General features: G+C 43.7%; 2 protein-coding genes across 4 annotated transcripts; one reads left to right on the forward strand and one right to left on the reverse strand.

Annotated features, from left to right (window-relative positions):
- The first annotated feature begins 1,751 nt into the window (after positions 1 to 1,751).
- mcrip2 (MAPK regulated corepressor interacting protein 2) lies at positions 1,752 to 5,921 on the forward strand. The gene is made up of 5 exons (XM_088302972.1): positions 1,752 to 2,319; positions 2,394 to 2,463; positions 3,611 to 3,744; positions 4,825 to 4,932; positions 5,485 to 5,921. The coding sequence occupies exons 1-5, from the start codon at positions 2,262 to 2,264 to the stop codon at positions 5,553 to 5,555; spliced, it is 441 nt and encodes a 146-aa protein (XP_088159098.1). The 5' UTR covers positions 1,752 to 2,261; the 3' UTR covers positions 5,556 to 5,921.
- slx4 (SLX4 structure-specific endonuclease subunit homolog (S. cerevisiae)) lies at positions 3,950 to 16,061 on the reverse strand. 3 transcript variants are annotated; one of them, XM_088302970.1, is made up of 13 exons: positions 15,264 to 16,061; positions 14,823 to 15,030; positions 14,479 to 14,694; positions 13,500 to 13,726; positions 12,996 to 13,291; positions 12,528 to 12,723; positions 12,144 to 12,304; positions 11,892 to 12,038; positions 11,584 to 11,753; positions 9,418 to 11,459; positions 8,965 to 9,064; positions 7,420 to 7,746; positions 3,950 to 7,026 (listed from the first exon to the last, which is right to left on the reverse strand). In XM_088302970.1, the coding sequence occupies exons 1-13, from the start codon at positions 15,658 to 15,660 to the stop codon at positions 6,681 to 6,683; spliced, it is 4,833 nt and encodes a 1,610-aa protein (XP_088159096.1). In that variant the 5' UTR covers positions 15,661 to 16,061; the 3' UTR covers positions 3,950 to 6,680. The 3 variants fall into 3 exon arrangements, 2 of the variants coding, with proteins under 2 accessions (XP_088159096.1, XP_088159097.1); XR_015844656.1 differs by lacking the exon at positions 3,950 to 7,026 and adding an exon at positions 8,401 to 8,502 and having other exon boundaries at positions 7,623 to 7,746; XM_088302971.1 differs by lacking the exons at positions 3,950 to 7,026; positions 8,965 to 9,064 and having other exon boundaries at positions 7,558 to 7,746.
- Positions 16,062 to 16,236: the final 175 nt, after the last annotated feature.

Consider the following 16,236-nt stretch of genomic DNA (forward strand, 5'->3'; position numbering starts at 1 on the left):
GACTGGATTTGATTAGTTTGGAGTTGTCTGTCAGCATTTCAAAGGGGAAGTCAAGTCAAAAGGGTGGATTTTGCTGCTTAATTCATATTCCACAAATTCTATATGAATTAGAAAAGTGTGTGGGGGTGCATAGGAACGTTATTAATAGACAGGTTTGGACTTGGCTTCCCCTTTAATTCAATGTAAATAAAGTTGTAATGTATTGTAATCAAGAGTGTTTGTTGTGTGCGCAATGCTTTTATAGGTGAAAGGTAACTTCACCCCCCAAAAAAATAAAAGAACAGAGTGTGTGAAGTGACGTCACAGAGGGTATTGCCCAGCGGAAATTAGGTAACGACTTCAAAATAAAGTTTTTTTCAAACGAGCACGTCCTTTAGGGTTGGAAATAATCAAGTAAAACTTAATGTTGATTAAAACATTGACATCATGGATTTTAAATGTATGGAACTCGGATATGTGATATGTATACTCATCAATCCACTTTATACCGTGTCATTTTTAAACAAGGCAAATCTATAATGCTTGACAGAAGCAAAGAAACCACGATGAAACAAAAACGTGAAAATTAGGATAAAAGCCAACAAATCATTAAAATGACAAAACAGGTTAACAATTTAAAATCACAAAATTAACACAAGATGGTGAATACAAGAAACAATGCTTTGGTGTGTCATTTTCAACACCACTTACCCTGTACGGGGCTGTTGGAGCCTATCCCAGCTGATTTTGGCAAGGGGCCGACTACACCCTGAACTGGTCGCAGGACACACACAGACACCATCACAAAGTGGGATCCGATCCCACGCTGCCTGCACACAAATCAAGATGAATATGCCACTACACCATCAACTTAATCAGAATCATGGCTAAACTGGAGCCTTTTCCAATAATATTAGCATCAACATTAAACGCCATTAACCGGTGTTGGTAAATCTGCCATACCATAAAAGCAAAGAAAATAAATTTAGCACAAAATATTTCAAGTTGTCTGCTGTCGGCCACAGCTCACGGGCAGACTTTGCAGTCAGATTAGATAAGACTTTTCAGTGTGATAATTACACAATATCGACTAGAGGTGCAACAATTAATAATCTAATTTAAAATAGGTTTTGATAATCAATGAATCGTTGAGGTATACTTTTTAGTTAAACATTGTCCAAATGTTCAGAGTTTCTTCTTCTCAACAGTCAATGTCCATATTAGTCGATTTCGGTAGTCTCCCATGAAAGTACTCAGACTCATTAACACATTTCAAATCCAACCTCAAAACACATCTTTTTAAACAAGCTTATTCACTCTGACCATAAATTAATTTTCCATTTGTTTTATTTTATTTGTTGTTTTTAACATTGTATTTATATTTTTAACCGCATGTTGTAAGGTGTCCTTAAGTGCTCAGAAAGGCGCCCACAAATAAAATGTATCATTATTATTATTATTATTATAATAAAGTGAACTGATTTTTGAGTCGAATCGAAATAAAACAATTTTACTTTGGAAAACAATTATCATTTTTGTCCATTTTCTGGCATGTTACAGACAGAACCATAATTAACTTGTTAGTGCACAGTTAAACTAAAATAAAGTCTTGTTTTTGAATAAAGGGATGGAAGTTAAACGTGCATTTTTTAACCCAGTCCATAGATTAATCGACAACATAATTGACATAACTGATTATTAATCACTGTTGAACGCGTTCAAACAGTAAATGTGTATTTGAACAGTGCACTAATTGACTAATTGGAGTCTCTGTCAAACTATTGTGGAGATCACCAACCGGAAGTGAGTGACATCACACCAACTGACTTGACGCCAAAGGGAAACACGATCGTATTCCGTCGCGCTGTGGTGGAAATCAACTGAGTCGTGTCCTTGCGTCCACTACATTAGTCCCACAGCGGCGGCAACTCAATGGGCCGAGTGTCATCTCCGTGAGTCACTGTCATCGGGCACCAAGAAGCGCGGTGTGCCCGCCCCCCCAACCCTCCACAGTGCGTGTGGGGGAGCGTGAGTAGCGCTTGTCTGCACGTGGAGCCGCTTTCTCCTTGGATGACCTACACGCCGTGGGCAGAGCACCTTGCCGAGGGTTCGGAGGAGCGGCACGGACCGTTACCCGCGCATTTCGAGCCAACTTGCGGAACGGCTGACCCGGGTTACGTCTTCACCGCGGCCGCGAGCGCAGAGGAGCGTGCGCGGACACGCTTGAAGTTTGAGTGGACTGGACATCTTTGCAAGTGGACACTCGACTCGGGTGTCGTCCCATGATGTACACCATCACCAGAGGGCCCAGCAAACTCGTTACACAACGGAGGACGACAGGTGAGCGTTTCCTAAAGTGTGATGCAATGTCGCGTCACATTGCCTTGGCCAACTTGTGCTTCTTTTACTGATAGGCCCCACGCAACAGATTGAGAGTAAATTCGCCGAACTGAAGCTCAAGCCGACGACGTGGCTCGCGACCAAGTAAGAAGTTCTCCTTTTGTGTCGCGTGTGATAAACTGCGTCACTCGTTTTGAATTGTGCCAAACCAGCTGGGTTAGTTGTGATGGTGCGTTCAGGGTCTGTCACACGATACCTCCACTACCTGGCCAACAGTTGTGACGTCACGGGAGGTTAGGTACTATTACATGAATGAGTTACTGTGCCCCTCTAGCCCTTTCCTGTATTGTGTATGTCTATTAAAGCCACTCACAATGATATTAAAATCGAAATAAGATGAGCACGATTGCATTGATCAATTCCATACGGACACGTCACATTCCGTGAAACGACTCACACATTTGATGGCCAAATGATAAGCCATCTGACAGCTTTTAAACTGAGCCTAACATCTGGCGCCTCCTTAGAAATATACAAAAATGCATTCTACTCCCTGAGAAACGCGATTTCATACCATGCCAGGTGCAGAATTCTCCAGAAAAATAAAAGGCTCCGTTGGTTCAGCTGGCGTTTGATTAGCTGATCCCAACAATTAGCTCATCAGCAAGCTTTGCAGGAGCCTGATAACAATCGGGATCATAGGAATCAGGTGTGTTGGACGAGGGAAACATTTAAAACATGCAGGAAAGTGGCCTTCGATGACCGGAGTTTGCGATCGCTCCATTATGAGATGCCTAGATCTCATCACAGGGAATGACCACTTTACTTGAGGAGTTATGAAAATAAATTTTACTTTTTCTGTGTAATGCACATGGCAAAAAATAAACTGCAATTGCACACATTAACCATAGCGTTAAAATATTTTTTTTTTTCTTTTTTAAGTATTGTTGCTACAGTTTGTGTATGCAGGGTCACGTCAAACATTTTCACCCTGGTCTGGTGCAGATTGCGCATTTATTTGCAATTTAAAATGGAACCTTTTGTGGGTTTTTTTTATCTGTTGAGGTATTGACATTTAGTGAGTACTGGCCATGAATGTTAGAGTTCAGAATTCTTCCTCCTCTTTGAGCAAATTTAAGTCCAGCAATGAAAATATAAAATGTACATGAATGTGACCTTCCTAAAATCTTCTAAACTGAATGATATGCACTTTCTGAAAAAAAAAAAACCTTTTAGTGCCTGTTTTGAGTAATCATGACCTGTGTCCTTTTGTTCTTGACTCAACCCTCAGCGCTCCGTCTCCAAAGATCGTGTTCAACCGCCTCAATGGGAAGCGTTACCACGTTGGGTCCGTGCAGAAGGTCGACAGCCCGGCGGAAGGATTCACTCCTGCACACGAGGAGAACGTCAAATTTGTATATGAAGGTGAGCGTCGGCAGTGCATGTGATGGTGGGGAGGGAATTATTGGTCACAACAAACAATTTTTTTTTTTTTTTAAGTATCAGTATTGGAATCTCATTGAAGTTCCTTGAGTACACACATACTGCGTATTCTTACCTACATATAAATTATATAATATACATGTCATTATTTAGTAGTCTTTATAATTTTTAATTATTTTTATCAATAAACTGTATAGAATTAAATTAACAAAGCAAACTGAAATATATTGCAGCCAACCAGCGGAAAACCTCAAATGTGTTGAGAGCTACAAAAATTTTTTATTTTTAACATGACAGAGAAATCATTCATGCAGGTTAACACAGCACAGACAAACAAGGTGTAATTGATTAAAACCCTGCACATCAGCTGACTTGCTCACTAATACTCGCAGGGACAGAGTTCAACCTGCGAGCTGGAAGCCCGCCTACAGTAATTTATTATCCTATGCAAAGTGTGACACTCGAAAACGGGATGAAAGACGGTCCAACTCGTTGATTCACAGATTAACGTGCAGCCACTTATGACAGGAATGCAAATCTCTTCAGTCAATCAATAAAGATGGAGGGGGAAAAAAAGTTATTTAAGCTGAGCCAGTATGTGCACGTATTTCACAGCTTTGTGGAAATGAATAACATGAAGGAGGAGGAAGGGTGTGTTTTTTTCTTTTTTGGGGACGCTTGTACTGGCTAACTTGGGTTGCTGATTGCTAAGGGGTCTGCAAAATTTGGTGACCAGAATGAAAAATCTCAAAACCACAACAAAAACAAGTAACTCTCCAAGTAACAAGTCTCAAAATGTGATCAAATTGACTGCTGTCTTCATCAGAAATTCCCGTTGACTCAACAGCGTGGGAAAACCACTTGGCTGACTTCCTGCTTTAATGTTGTTAGTGTTTAGCCGAAGGTTGAACGCTTCCATGCGGCCAAAACCTTGAAGCTTATCTACGTGCGAAGGCTTTCACTGGCAGCTGACGCGGACGCGCTGCATTTAGGATCACGCCGACGTAATTTTCCTGTCGGACCAGTATGTGTTTTCATAACGACATGCTTTGTTTCCACCAGCATGGAGGGAGGTGGAACAGAAGCTGGGGGATGGAGACGACAAGGAATCGACAGGCAGCCGGGGACCCGTTCAGTACACAGAGAAGACCCCCAATGTTGTCATGAAGAGTAAGCACGCATGTCTAAAGTTGAGAGGTCATTCTTCCTGCACGCTTCAACAGGCGTGTGCGCTGAGCTTGGTAGAAACCTTTTTTTTTTTGCTTAATTTTTAACAGGCAATGCTAATGTAAGGTCTCAACTTGCCTTGGGGTGGAAAACAGGTGTTGAAAAACAGTAGCCTAGGTGACTACTATTTGGTAGTGATGGCTAAATGAAGCTTCATGAACCAGTTGTAGTATTTTTGGTCTCCTATAGATGGCACTCTCTGTTAAACATTGGACTGAAATCTCACTGACTCACCATTTTTTGAAACCCTTTATTTGAACCAACAGTGCCATCTAGAGGAGTCAAAAAATACAACAAGTGGTTCATGAAACATCTTGAAGCTTCATTTTCCCATCACTACTATTTGGGACTTCATATTATGATCAATTATCTCAGAATGTAAACTGATTTTTTTTTTTTTTTTGTACAAGACCCCTGCGCAGCCCTGGTGCAAACTGAAAATGCATCACATGTCGCAAAATAACAATATTCCACCTTGGCTTTGTTTCTACGCAGATTTTGTTCCCATCGACTTGGACGAGTGGTGGGCTCAGCGCTTCCTTGCAAATATTGCAGACCTGTCGTGACTGCTTGGAGGATTTGAAACACGGCAGGATGCGATGCGCCGATGTCTCATCAGCGAAGACGCCGCAAGGGTCGATAGGAGAATCGCGTCGGTGCTCCAGTGAAGCATTGTCCGCCAATTGGCGCTGGATCTAAAAATCTGAAACCTTACGCTGCTTGCAGAACTGAGCACCAAACAGCCAAGATGTAATGTGTTGCTGCGAAAAAGGCCTTGCCCTCTTACTTGAATGACGCATTTGATAGAAGCTTTTCTTGGTCAAAAAGAGCTTCCCTCATTCCTCAAGTGTGCTCTGCTGTGTCTACTCACTGGCTCATCTTTGGATCTGAAGTTACCGAAGAGCACAAGTAAAAATGATTTTCCAATCGTTCTCAACAGTTTTCATTTGTGTACTTGTGTACGTTCTTTTAAGGCGCCAAAAATGATCAAACTGTTGAAAAGTTTGCAGGCACGGCTCCAGGATTTTTTTTCCCCCCCTCTTGGGGTTAAAGAGAGGGCTTTACCGACATTTGGGCTGATAAAATAGTTTCTAAATATCCATCTACCATCTGAGCCGCTCATCCTGGAGCCTATCCCGAGTTGCCTTCGGGCAGTTGGCGGGGTACACCCTGAACGGGTTGCCAGCCAATCGCAGGGCACACACAGACGAACAACCATCCGCTCTTAAGATCACACCTAGCGACTGTTTAGAGTGTTCAATCAATTTACCATGCCGTTGGAATGGGGGAGGGAACCAGAGTACCCGGAGAAAACCCACGCATCCACAGAGGGAACATGCAAACGCCACACAGGAAGGCCGCAGCCGGAATCGAACCCTGCATCTCTGAACAGCGAGACCATCATGCCGCCCGGTTTCTAAATATATTTTAAAAATATTAAATAAAATGCTGGAGGGTCTTATCTGGGATACATGAATTTTATAAGCCCCACTATAAACCATCCTATTACACACAGCGAACTTTAAAAAAAATATTAGTTTGTTTTAGAAAAAAATAATATAAAACCGTGTTTTTACCAAAGAGCAACTGTCATTCATAAAAGTCATTTTATTTTTCCTCATAGCTTCTTCACTACCGTTTTTTTCTGTCTGATGGCACAGTCAGCGCTTTGGAGGTTCTGCCCGAATCACTCATTTCCCTGCTGCTTTTGCCTTCTTTCTCGGTTTCTTGACGCGTCTGCGAGTGGGTGCGGCCTGCCCGGGTTTGGCCGTGGTGAACGTGATGCACTGGGAGTCCAGAAAGTTGACCAGCTTGGCGGCAGCGAGGCGGATGCCTGCCGCTTTTAGACGCTCCTGGAGTTGAGACAGGACCAGAGGTTGGTACTGCAGGATCTGAGAGTACAAGCTGGAGTCGGACAGGATGAACGAGCGCACGGCCCGCAGGCGATCTTGAAGGCGGGTGGCTGCTTGGGAAGCCGATATGCCGCCATCGCTGTCTGAGTCGCCGCCAGAGGAAAGACACAGCTCTGGGTTGTCCCTGCAGGGAATATGCCACGGTTGGTCACACAGTTATTTGCAGTGTCCACACCTTTATGCAGATTTTCTCCAAAAGTGTCCTGAATTAGGCACGACCCTTGTGAGGATGAAGTGGTTTGGATGATGGATGGATGGTTTTAGTTATTTCGTTAGTTTTCGTGAACTACAGGAAACTTGCAATGAAAAAAGCCATTATAAATAAATAGAATGAATATATTACTGGTTATGACATGCAACGAGACCACATCATGATGCATTGTTTTTTTTTTCTTGGTTGTTTTAATTGATTTTTTTTAATGTGGGTATTTTTTTCATTGAAAGGGCATATTTTAATAAAACTCTTGTTCTGGATCTTATTAGAAAGTGTCAGTGACATGCTGTATGCACGCAGTACCTTTCAGATTCTTCACTTGAAGTAGCTGAAGAGGCATTGGAGTCTTGAGAGTTGGACAGTGGCACCATGTCTTGTTCCTCTCCATTGTGTTTCGCTGGAAAGATGGAAGCGGGCACACTGGGCTCCTTAAAATGAACTTTCTGTTCAGAAGGGACAGCCCTGCCTCCGGCAGCCAAAGACTTGGAGGAAGCGGACTTAGTTTGGGCTACAGGCCGTCCACAGGGCGCCTCATCTTCACAGTCAGAGTTGGCCAGCTGGTGGGTGTACTGGTGGATCTCTTTCAACTTGAGGATCATCTGGCGTTTTGGTAATGCACGAACACCGAACCTGTATAGACGATGACGGTGAGCCATGTCTGTAAACCCAAACTATCAATCAGATGAATGTGAGGAAATTGCATGGTAGCACAACCAATTTTCATGGAATGTACACTGTCATGTACATAGAAATGTAACATACAATATTGCTCCACTTAGTGCTGTGAACAAGAATTTACAGGTGTAGTAGCACAGATGCATTAACTTGTTCATTTTTAATGCAATAGTAGTGAAGCGTCTAAGGTGTTGGGAATTTCAAGTATGGCTGTCCGATTTTGGAAAAACATACAATATGGGCTAATTAATTGTAATGCCCCAAGATACTGCTTACACATTGGATGGCGATTTAACGGCTGCAGCTGACTGGTCAAAGTTAGATAAAAGCAAACAATCTGTAACTGTCCTGTGAAAAAAATGTCCAAGTTAAAAAAAAATATATATATATATATTTTTTTTTTATTATTATTTTTTTACGTGAATGGAATTTCTGTGTTACAGATATTATATTAATGTGAACACAAAAAAGTTACAAAATTGGATATAGGTGTTTTTCACAGGATATGAAACTTATTGCACGTCTTTGCAATATGCATACTACATAGGCCGCTGCCCACCGCCGGCTGCTGCAATTATTAAGGCTCACGAGGAGTGATGTTAAACGTACTTTTGCACAGCGTGAGCTGGCATCCGTTACACTTCAAATGCACGCACAATGCTTTTTTTGAACTCGGCTCACAAGTGACCAGCATGGGTTGATTGGTCATGCCTGGAGAGTGAAGCACAAGGAGGACATGATAATTCAAGGGGACTTTTGTGTTACTGTCTTGTTTGCTACATTAGCGTAGCCACAGAGCTAACACAATACTCCACACATCTAGAAAAGATATCTACAACTGCGTTATATGGTACACTGCACGATTTTCTAGTGGAACAGTTTCTGCATATTATAAATAACATTTTGCAAGTATTGTAAATAATACTAATGTCATTTTTGCACGCGGAATGCAGCCAATCCTGACAATGCTTCTAACTGGACGCCATGTCGTTTAGCAGAATCGTCAGTTACTAATGCTTATTTTTTTTTCCTCCACCATTTGTATCCAACGATAATGTTTAGTTTAAACAAGTTCAACAAGTGATGGAAATTGGATATGCTCTTGGGATAATCGTCAAGACGAAAAGCATCAGCCTACCTTTACTTACCCGTTTTTCATGTCAGTTGACTAACCTGTTAAGTTTATTTTTCAGTTCCGGCGTATCCATATCAGAGTAGTGAGGCATTGGCGTGATGGGCACCAAAGTCTGATGCTTTTTATTGCGAGAAGGAGCTAAAAAGACAAACAGATGCATTGTTTTAGCTTGTCTTCGTTCCCATCATTATCATGTCACTCTTACTTTTAGTTAATAGATATTAAGATGACGTTTTTTTTTTTGAGTTTCTGCTTTCATCTAAAATTTGCTTTGTGCTTGTTAGGGGGGTATTCAGCTGAAAAAAAAATATTTCACAGGGAGAATCTCAATTTTGATCACTATTTTGAATGACCTTCAGCTTCAATTTACTAACTGAGAATTAAATGAATTCAATATCTACAGGGAGACATTACGCCTCTTGACTTGATTGTATTTAATTATGAGAAAAAGACAACCCTATAATAAAATTCTCTTTTTAAAAAGTACTTACGTGGCGTCTTTAATTGGACGGAAGGCTTCAGCCTTTGAGTAAGAGGAAGAATCTCCTCTTCCTCCACTGAGGTGTCCCACACGTTTGCGACGAGGACGCTGTCACTTATCTCTGGTGGGATATCGGTCATGAGATCAGGTGGTGAAGGCATGACCGTCTGACGCTCTTTACAAGTAGATGACCGTGAAGTCAGATTTGGGGGCTCTCTGTAGCCGCTCAGACTATCTTGACAAGATGGCGGCGATGGAGAGGTGGCGGACGAGGCTGACGCGTCCACTGGCCGGCTGGATCCTGCGCTGTCCTCCAGTCTTAGACTAAAACATCCCGGGTTTGCTGCGACGTCATCGCAGGCGTTGAGGCCCCACGAGTCGTTGAAAGCCATCGGCGGCTCGTCCATGACCAGCAAGCTCTGCTCAAAACTTTTGTCTCTTGATGCTTCTTCCTTGTCCTCATCATCAGCAGCATCATCACTTGATGTTCTACTCCTCATTGGCTTAAAACCTGTGTTGTTGTGACTGCACTTGCTGGGTCTCTCGATTGAAGAATGAGTCTCTGGAGGGTCAGAAAAGGGGGAGAGATGAAAGCTGTCCAATTGCATCTTCTCCGGACTTTCATGTTCCTGACTAAATGACTTTGGGGTGTCAAGCCCCGTGTAGGGCGGCGAGGGGTCGGGCCGGATGCGGTGCTGGAGGACATCTAAGTGCAGAGGAGTGCTGCTATAAGGGTCAACGCGGGGCTGGAGAGGCGTTTCTTGCTTTGAAGAATCACAGAGATGAGCCGAAACGCTTGAGAAACACGAGAGCTTTGCCTCCGCAAACAATGGCGAGTCCAGTTTTGCTCTTTCCGGGTTCAGCCGAGCGCCACTTCCCGCCACTGTGCCATCACAGCGCGAAATGGAGGTGGGACTGGTAAACTCTTTTGGGAACAGCTCTGTCCTCCGCATAGTGCATTTGGTTTGAGTGGAACTCTCCAAGCTTGTTCTTCTGGGACTGATGTTGACTGGTGTGGAGGGGATGAGCCAGGAAAGCTCTAGCGAACAATCTCCTTGATTCAGTTGATCAGGAGATTGACTTGGATCACTCCACTCCAAATTTCCAGACTGCTTCTTCTCCACAGAGGGCTCTGTAGCTTTTAAGTGAGTGAAGCTCTGCTTGGTGTGGGAATGTGACAAGACAGGACTCTGAGCACCAGCATCCATGTCATCGCTGGAGTCGGACAAAACTATGAGCTCTGGTTCCTTTTTCTTGGGTGAAATAGAAAGCAGTGGGTCACGAATGCTATTGGTAACTTGGTTTTGAGGTTTTAGAGGTGTAGCTTGCCTCAAAGGTTCCTGTCCGGGAGTATCAATTTCAATGCTGCAGTTCCCATCCCGGTCAGGGGACATAACAGGGACGGGCAAGTTTGATGTATTCGGGGCAATGTCACAGCCTAAACCTGCTGATGACGGAAGCAAGGTTCTACCAGATGATTTGAACAAGGGAGTATCAGGTGTATATGCTCTTGGCGGAGTAGACGCAATAGCACAGAAGGAGGGTTGATCTTCTTCTTTGTACACCCCCTCAGAGTCTGAGAAGAGGCGATTATAGCTGCTGTCAAGGCTGTGGTCTGGAGGTGAGTCAGATTCAGCCTGAGGGATTTTGTCACTAGATTTTCCTGGAGTTTCCTTTGGTTCAGTTGATTTGCATGCCATCTCTCCATCATCTCCCTCACTTTCCCCCATGCTCACCGTCGCCTCATCCCTCTTTCTCTGTGTGGCGGCAAACTCGTAAATCTCATCCAGCTCTTCCTCATTCACCTGCTCCTCGCCGAGCTCGATGTCGCCTGATGTGACACCAGCAGCTTTTCCGAGACTGCTCTCGTCACCCGCTTCGCGGTCCACGTGGTCTTCGTGGCTCCACATGGAGTTAACGAGCGCTGTTAAATCCTTGTCTGTGCCGCTACAAAGATCTTCCGCGAGGCTTGTGGCGGCTCCATCGTCATTCTGAGCAGGAGCTTCTTCACTGTTAAGTTCACATAGCTGCCGCAGTTCCTGTAGATCAAACCTTAATAAACAGGAGGAGATACGTTTGTAAACCTATTTTTTTTCCAATCAAGACTATTTCATTGTATATTTGCTACTGCTCAAGATCAATAAGCTTTCGAAATCCGTGACTTATGCTCACTGACCTGGATGCCAATTCCAGGACATGAGGATGCAATGACGCTGGGAGGGAAAAACGAGCAGTGTAGAGGTACTGCAGCAGACCCAACACCGCCTGTCCCGGGACATCATTGAGCAACATCCTTTGAGCTGCGGGCATTCCCTCCTCATGCACCCCAAATCCACTTTCATGCATCTGGAAGGAAAACACATTATTAAGGCCATGAAAGGCTTTCAGTATTTTTTTAATTGCTTGAATACAAAGAGGGAACTGATTTAAACAATGGGGGGGAAAAAGTCCATATTTCGCATTTGAAAATCATACTGCAGTTACCATTTCGGCCAGTAGGGGACAGCGTGCAAATATCATGAAGGAATGAGCAAAGAAGACTTGGCCACTGTCCACTTGGAGTTGCCAGTCACTGAGCTGAGGGTTGTTCACCATGCTGCTCAGGTTTGTTGCCAAGGTGGATAGCGCCCCCTGCAGAGAGAACAGGGGAGTGGATGTCTCTCATCAGGAAGAAGTCACACGTTCATTTTCGTGATTTCCAAGCATTGGCTTGGAAACAATGGAACGTTATCTTACTGATAAATGGCTGCTACGCTCTTCAGATGCTCCTGAATGACATAAAGACCTTCCTGCTTGGTTCTGGAGATCAGCTGGATCGGTGCACGTCATTGTTGGTGGGGTGCCATTCGCACCGAGGTCAGTTGGTCCCTCTCGAAAGAAGCCACTCAGTTGGAGGTCTGCGGACAAACGGGTGTATGAAAAATAATTATACGTGCCACATAAATCATATTCCGTAGCACTTGCCCCCCATTCGTGTTACTCAGAGCTGGAGTCTACCCTAGCTAATTTGGGGCAAAAGGCGGAGTACACACTGGACTGGTCGCTAGTCAATCCCAGGGCGCATATGGCGAATTCTGAACCACATGAATCTAAATGCATAACTTCAGTGTAGCGTAGTACCTTTACCAGGGCCAGTATCAGTATGGTCACCGTGGGCGATTCCATCATCAGACAACTCCACTAGGTCTTGCAAGGCCTGACTGTTGGCTGGGAGATGCATCGTGGTTGGAGTGGAGGGAGTTGAGGAGCAGGCGGTCGCCTGGGAGGAGGACAGGATGGAAGCCTTGTCTTTGGGTCGGGAGGAAGCGCAGGGAGTCTACAAGCAGAAGTTAAAAAGTGGTGAGAATTGGAGGTCGTCTTAATCGATTCAAATAATGAATACAAGATGCCTAAAGAAATTTCAGGATCAACAATCATTTATTACTTTAGAATCAGAGTGATACAAATGTTTATAGCACACACGAAATGACTCTTTTTGTGGCATCCAACAGCTAAGACATAAAATATTGTCCAGGAGTCAATATTAATAACATGCCATTCCACAAATCATGTGAATTAATCCAAACAGCTCCTATACAATCATCTTACTTGTGCCGATTCCCACGGTGTGATGAAGTCTTTGAGCTCCGGGACGAAAAAGTCTAGAACACTGGTCGTGTGTCCATTCAGCAGTGCACTCTTTTGCCAGAGGGGAGCAGCGTCGCTCAAGGCAGACAAGGTGCTGGGACAGCGGGTTGGGGTAGGCGGAGATGGAGCACGGCTGCATAGGAGGAGGGCAGAGACTCGTTCCTGCAGCCTTGTCAGGGCTGCATCGGGATCCTGGATGAGGAGGATTGGAAGAGGACGAGGGATGGTGTCCTTTTTCCTCTTACCACGCCCCTTACCTGCAACATGATGAATAAACAAATACTAAAGAATGGAATGTTCATTCGGTCGCACAGCATCAAAGTTAAAAATACTAGCATTCTTCTCCCATGAGATCATTTTACCTCAATAGTCACTACTTAGTGGGTTTTCCAAAAAGAAAATACTGATATAAACTGCTTTATCATGACAAACATTTAAGCTTAAGAAACACAGGTGATGATGTACCGGCATCTGGCTTCCACTTCAAGACAGGCGTCATAGAGGGATCAGGGGTGATCGTTTCTGTTCTTGGTGCACTTAGCTGCTCCCTCCCCGGTTGCAGCAGGGAGGACGACAGGGCCAGTGCCACCATGGTATCTTCATTCGGGAATTCAGTCTTTTTCCTGGGTTTCTTTCTGGCTGCTGGGCCTGCCTTTGTTACACCTTTCCTTTTGGCGCCTCGAGTCTGTGTGCTGAACATTACAAGAATATTGAGTTGGGACCAAAGAGATTTGAATTCAGAATACATTTAGAAAGACACAAAAAGACATTAAATAAGGTAGTTTTACTCCAACCTCCATCAAAGGTTGTCAATTCTAGATTTGGTAAAGTCTAACTGATGAATTGTTAAGAATTAGACCAATATAGTAAAATTCCCAGAAAATAAATGTACAGGGTAAGCCATATGTATGTCTGATAACAGCAAAAGAAATTAAAGAAGCTGTAGGGATTTTTTTTCCAAGTACCGGTTGTACATCGATTGGGACAAATTCATATTGGGTTTATGGTTGTTTTGTTATGAGGTGGAGGAGAAAAACCAACGCCTTTCCTTTCCAATTCTATTTTTTAATTCATGCAAAAACACAAACTGGATTTCAGGGGATCTTTTCCTTTAGTTGGAACTGTGGCTTTAGTTAAGAGCGGCAAGGACATAAAACACTGTCAAATGCCTGTCAATTTTTGTCCAAATTCTCCCAACGGCAGCCGGAAAGCAGAAGCTTTTGCATTTAAGCACGACTTGATATTGACCCCGAGCATCCAACTCAAAAGAATAGCTTCCCCAGAGTAATGGTCGAGTCAGAGTCGAGTTCTAAATCCAAATGAAAATATGTGGGGTGCCCAATAGAGTCTGATGTACATTAGATGCCGTTAGAATCTGACAGATATGAATTGGTGAAAAATGTGAAGTCGTGGGGTCCCATGCTGTGAGGCTGTGTAGACATACATGGGATCGGGAGCGGCACATTGCATCTCTTCTGCCTGCCTCTGGAGCACCTGCATCAGGTCGGCTGGACTGACACCCATGTTTGCCGAGCAACGCTTCAAGTGAGCGGAGCGACTCTTGTGCGACTTGAATTTCTTGCCACAGATTGGACAGTCTGGGACACCCGGATGAGGAGGAGGAGGAGCAGTCATTTGATGCTCACTGTCATCCAAACACCTTGCAGCAGAAATAGTAAATAAAGTACACATTTTAGTATTCTTGAAAAAATAGAAAATCTTGCTCTGCTCTGACATTTTTCATGAAGATCATCCTGTAACTTCTTGTTGCTTAGTAAAAAGACTGACCTGTTAATGTGCTGCGTGCGCCCATCAGCTGTCATGTGAGACAAATCTCTTTGACATATTTGACAGAAGAAGAGACCCTGAGCCGCCGAGTCCAGTGTGTGGACCTCTGCCACCTCATGGTCAAGTTGCTGCTGCAGACGCATGGCCAGAACCTCATCGCTGTCCTGAGGCTTCAGATGGTGCTCTGAAGTGGAGGACTGCAGGATTTCTAGGGACAGATCAGTGTGCATTTCATTGTGCGTTTATTGCATTGGTTCATTGTTGACAGTAGTACAAATTAATAATTATTATTAATTAATCTTGGTCTTATTTTTTTCACACCAACAACTTAGCATTGAAAAAAAGTTGTATAGACTTCTTGTATGGTATTTATTCTATCATGTGTGTGGTGAATGAAGGATATTAAAAAAAAAAAACCTAAAGAACATCATGTCATCTCACCTGACTGTGGAGGAGATGAATCCCTGCCATGCTCCACATTGCGCACCATCCTCGGCAGATTGGCTCTTTTGAATTTTTGCATCTTGCAGAGCACTTTGTCTTTTGCCCCCATGCCCGGTCCAGTTGTTTGCACGGAAGCTAGCACAGCATCTCCTGAATCATGCATAACCTTGCCCGTGTTTGCCGTGACCTGTCGTGCTTCGTTACAAGCATTCTTTGAATCGGCTCCGACACGCTGAGACGCAGAGCTCTCCTCCTTTCTTCTCTGGTCTCCATCGCTGGTCTGACCAGGTATCTGCTGGTCGGTTCGCTTACGTTTTGTCTCGACTCCTTTCTTGCGGGATCGTTTCAAAAGCTTTGAGCAGAGGTCGACAAAGTCCTGGTCCGAGTCGTTCATGACTATGAGCTTTCTCTTTTTTGACTGGTCACATTGAAAAGATCACGCAGGCATGTACTCGGCGCTGGCAAATACCCATAACGGATAGCCAACGCGGTACTATTGTGAAAAACAAACAATAAATATATGTTACACATTTGTATGTATTTTAAGTTTCTATCAGGCTAAAATATAGAATTAATACCGTTATAGCTAACTCGTAGCCAGTCGTGTAAATAAAATGCCTGCTCACCGGACTTTCAACATCAACGTTGCGCCTCATACTTTCTAATTACAAAGCATCCTTTCTGGTGACCGTGTTTTCAATGTACATTTATGAATAGTTTATTACGACATAAAACAGCCTGGATTTGTTTTCATTGCATATCGCGAACGTGAAACCGCCTTTTTATTTAGTTTAAAAAAAGACAAACACTTCTGGTCATGTGACGGGAAGAACGCGCTTTACGATCTCGGCAGGTTGGTCACGTGACCTGTTGCAGTTAAAGGAGCAGAGGGCCGAAATTCATTTTCCAGGATTAGTCAGCGTGTATGAAGAATAAAGTGCAAACATCAATGCCATCCGATGTACGGATC

The sequence above is a fragment of the Idiotropiscis lumnitzeri genome, chromosome 8, assembly GCF_059441095.1.
Source record: "Idiotropiscis lumnitzeri isolate Australia: NSW breed Sydney's pygmy pipehorse chromosome 8, RoL_Ilum_1.0, whole genome shotgun sequence".
NCBI classification, from domain to species: Eukaryota; Metazoa; Chordata; class Actinopteri; order Syngnathiformes; family Syngnathidae; genus Idiotropiscis; species Idiotropiscis lumnitzeri.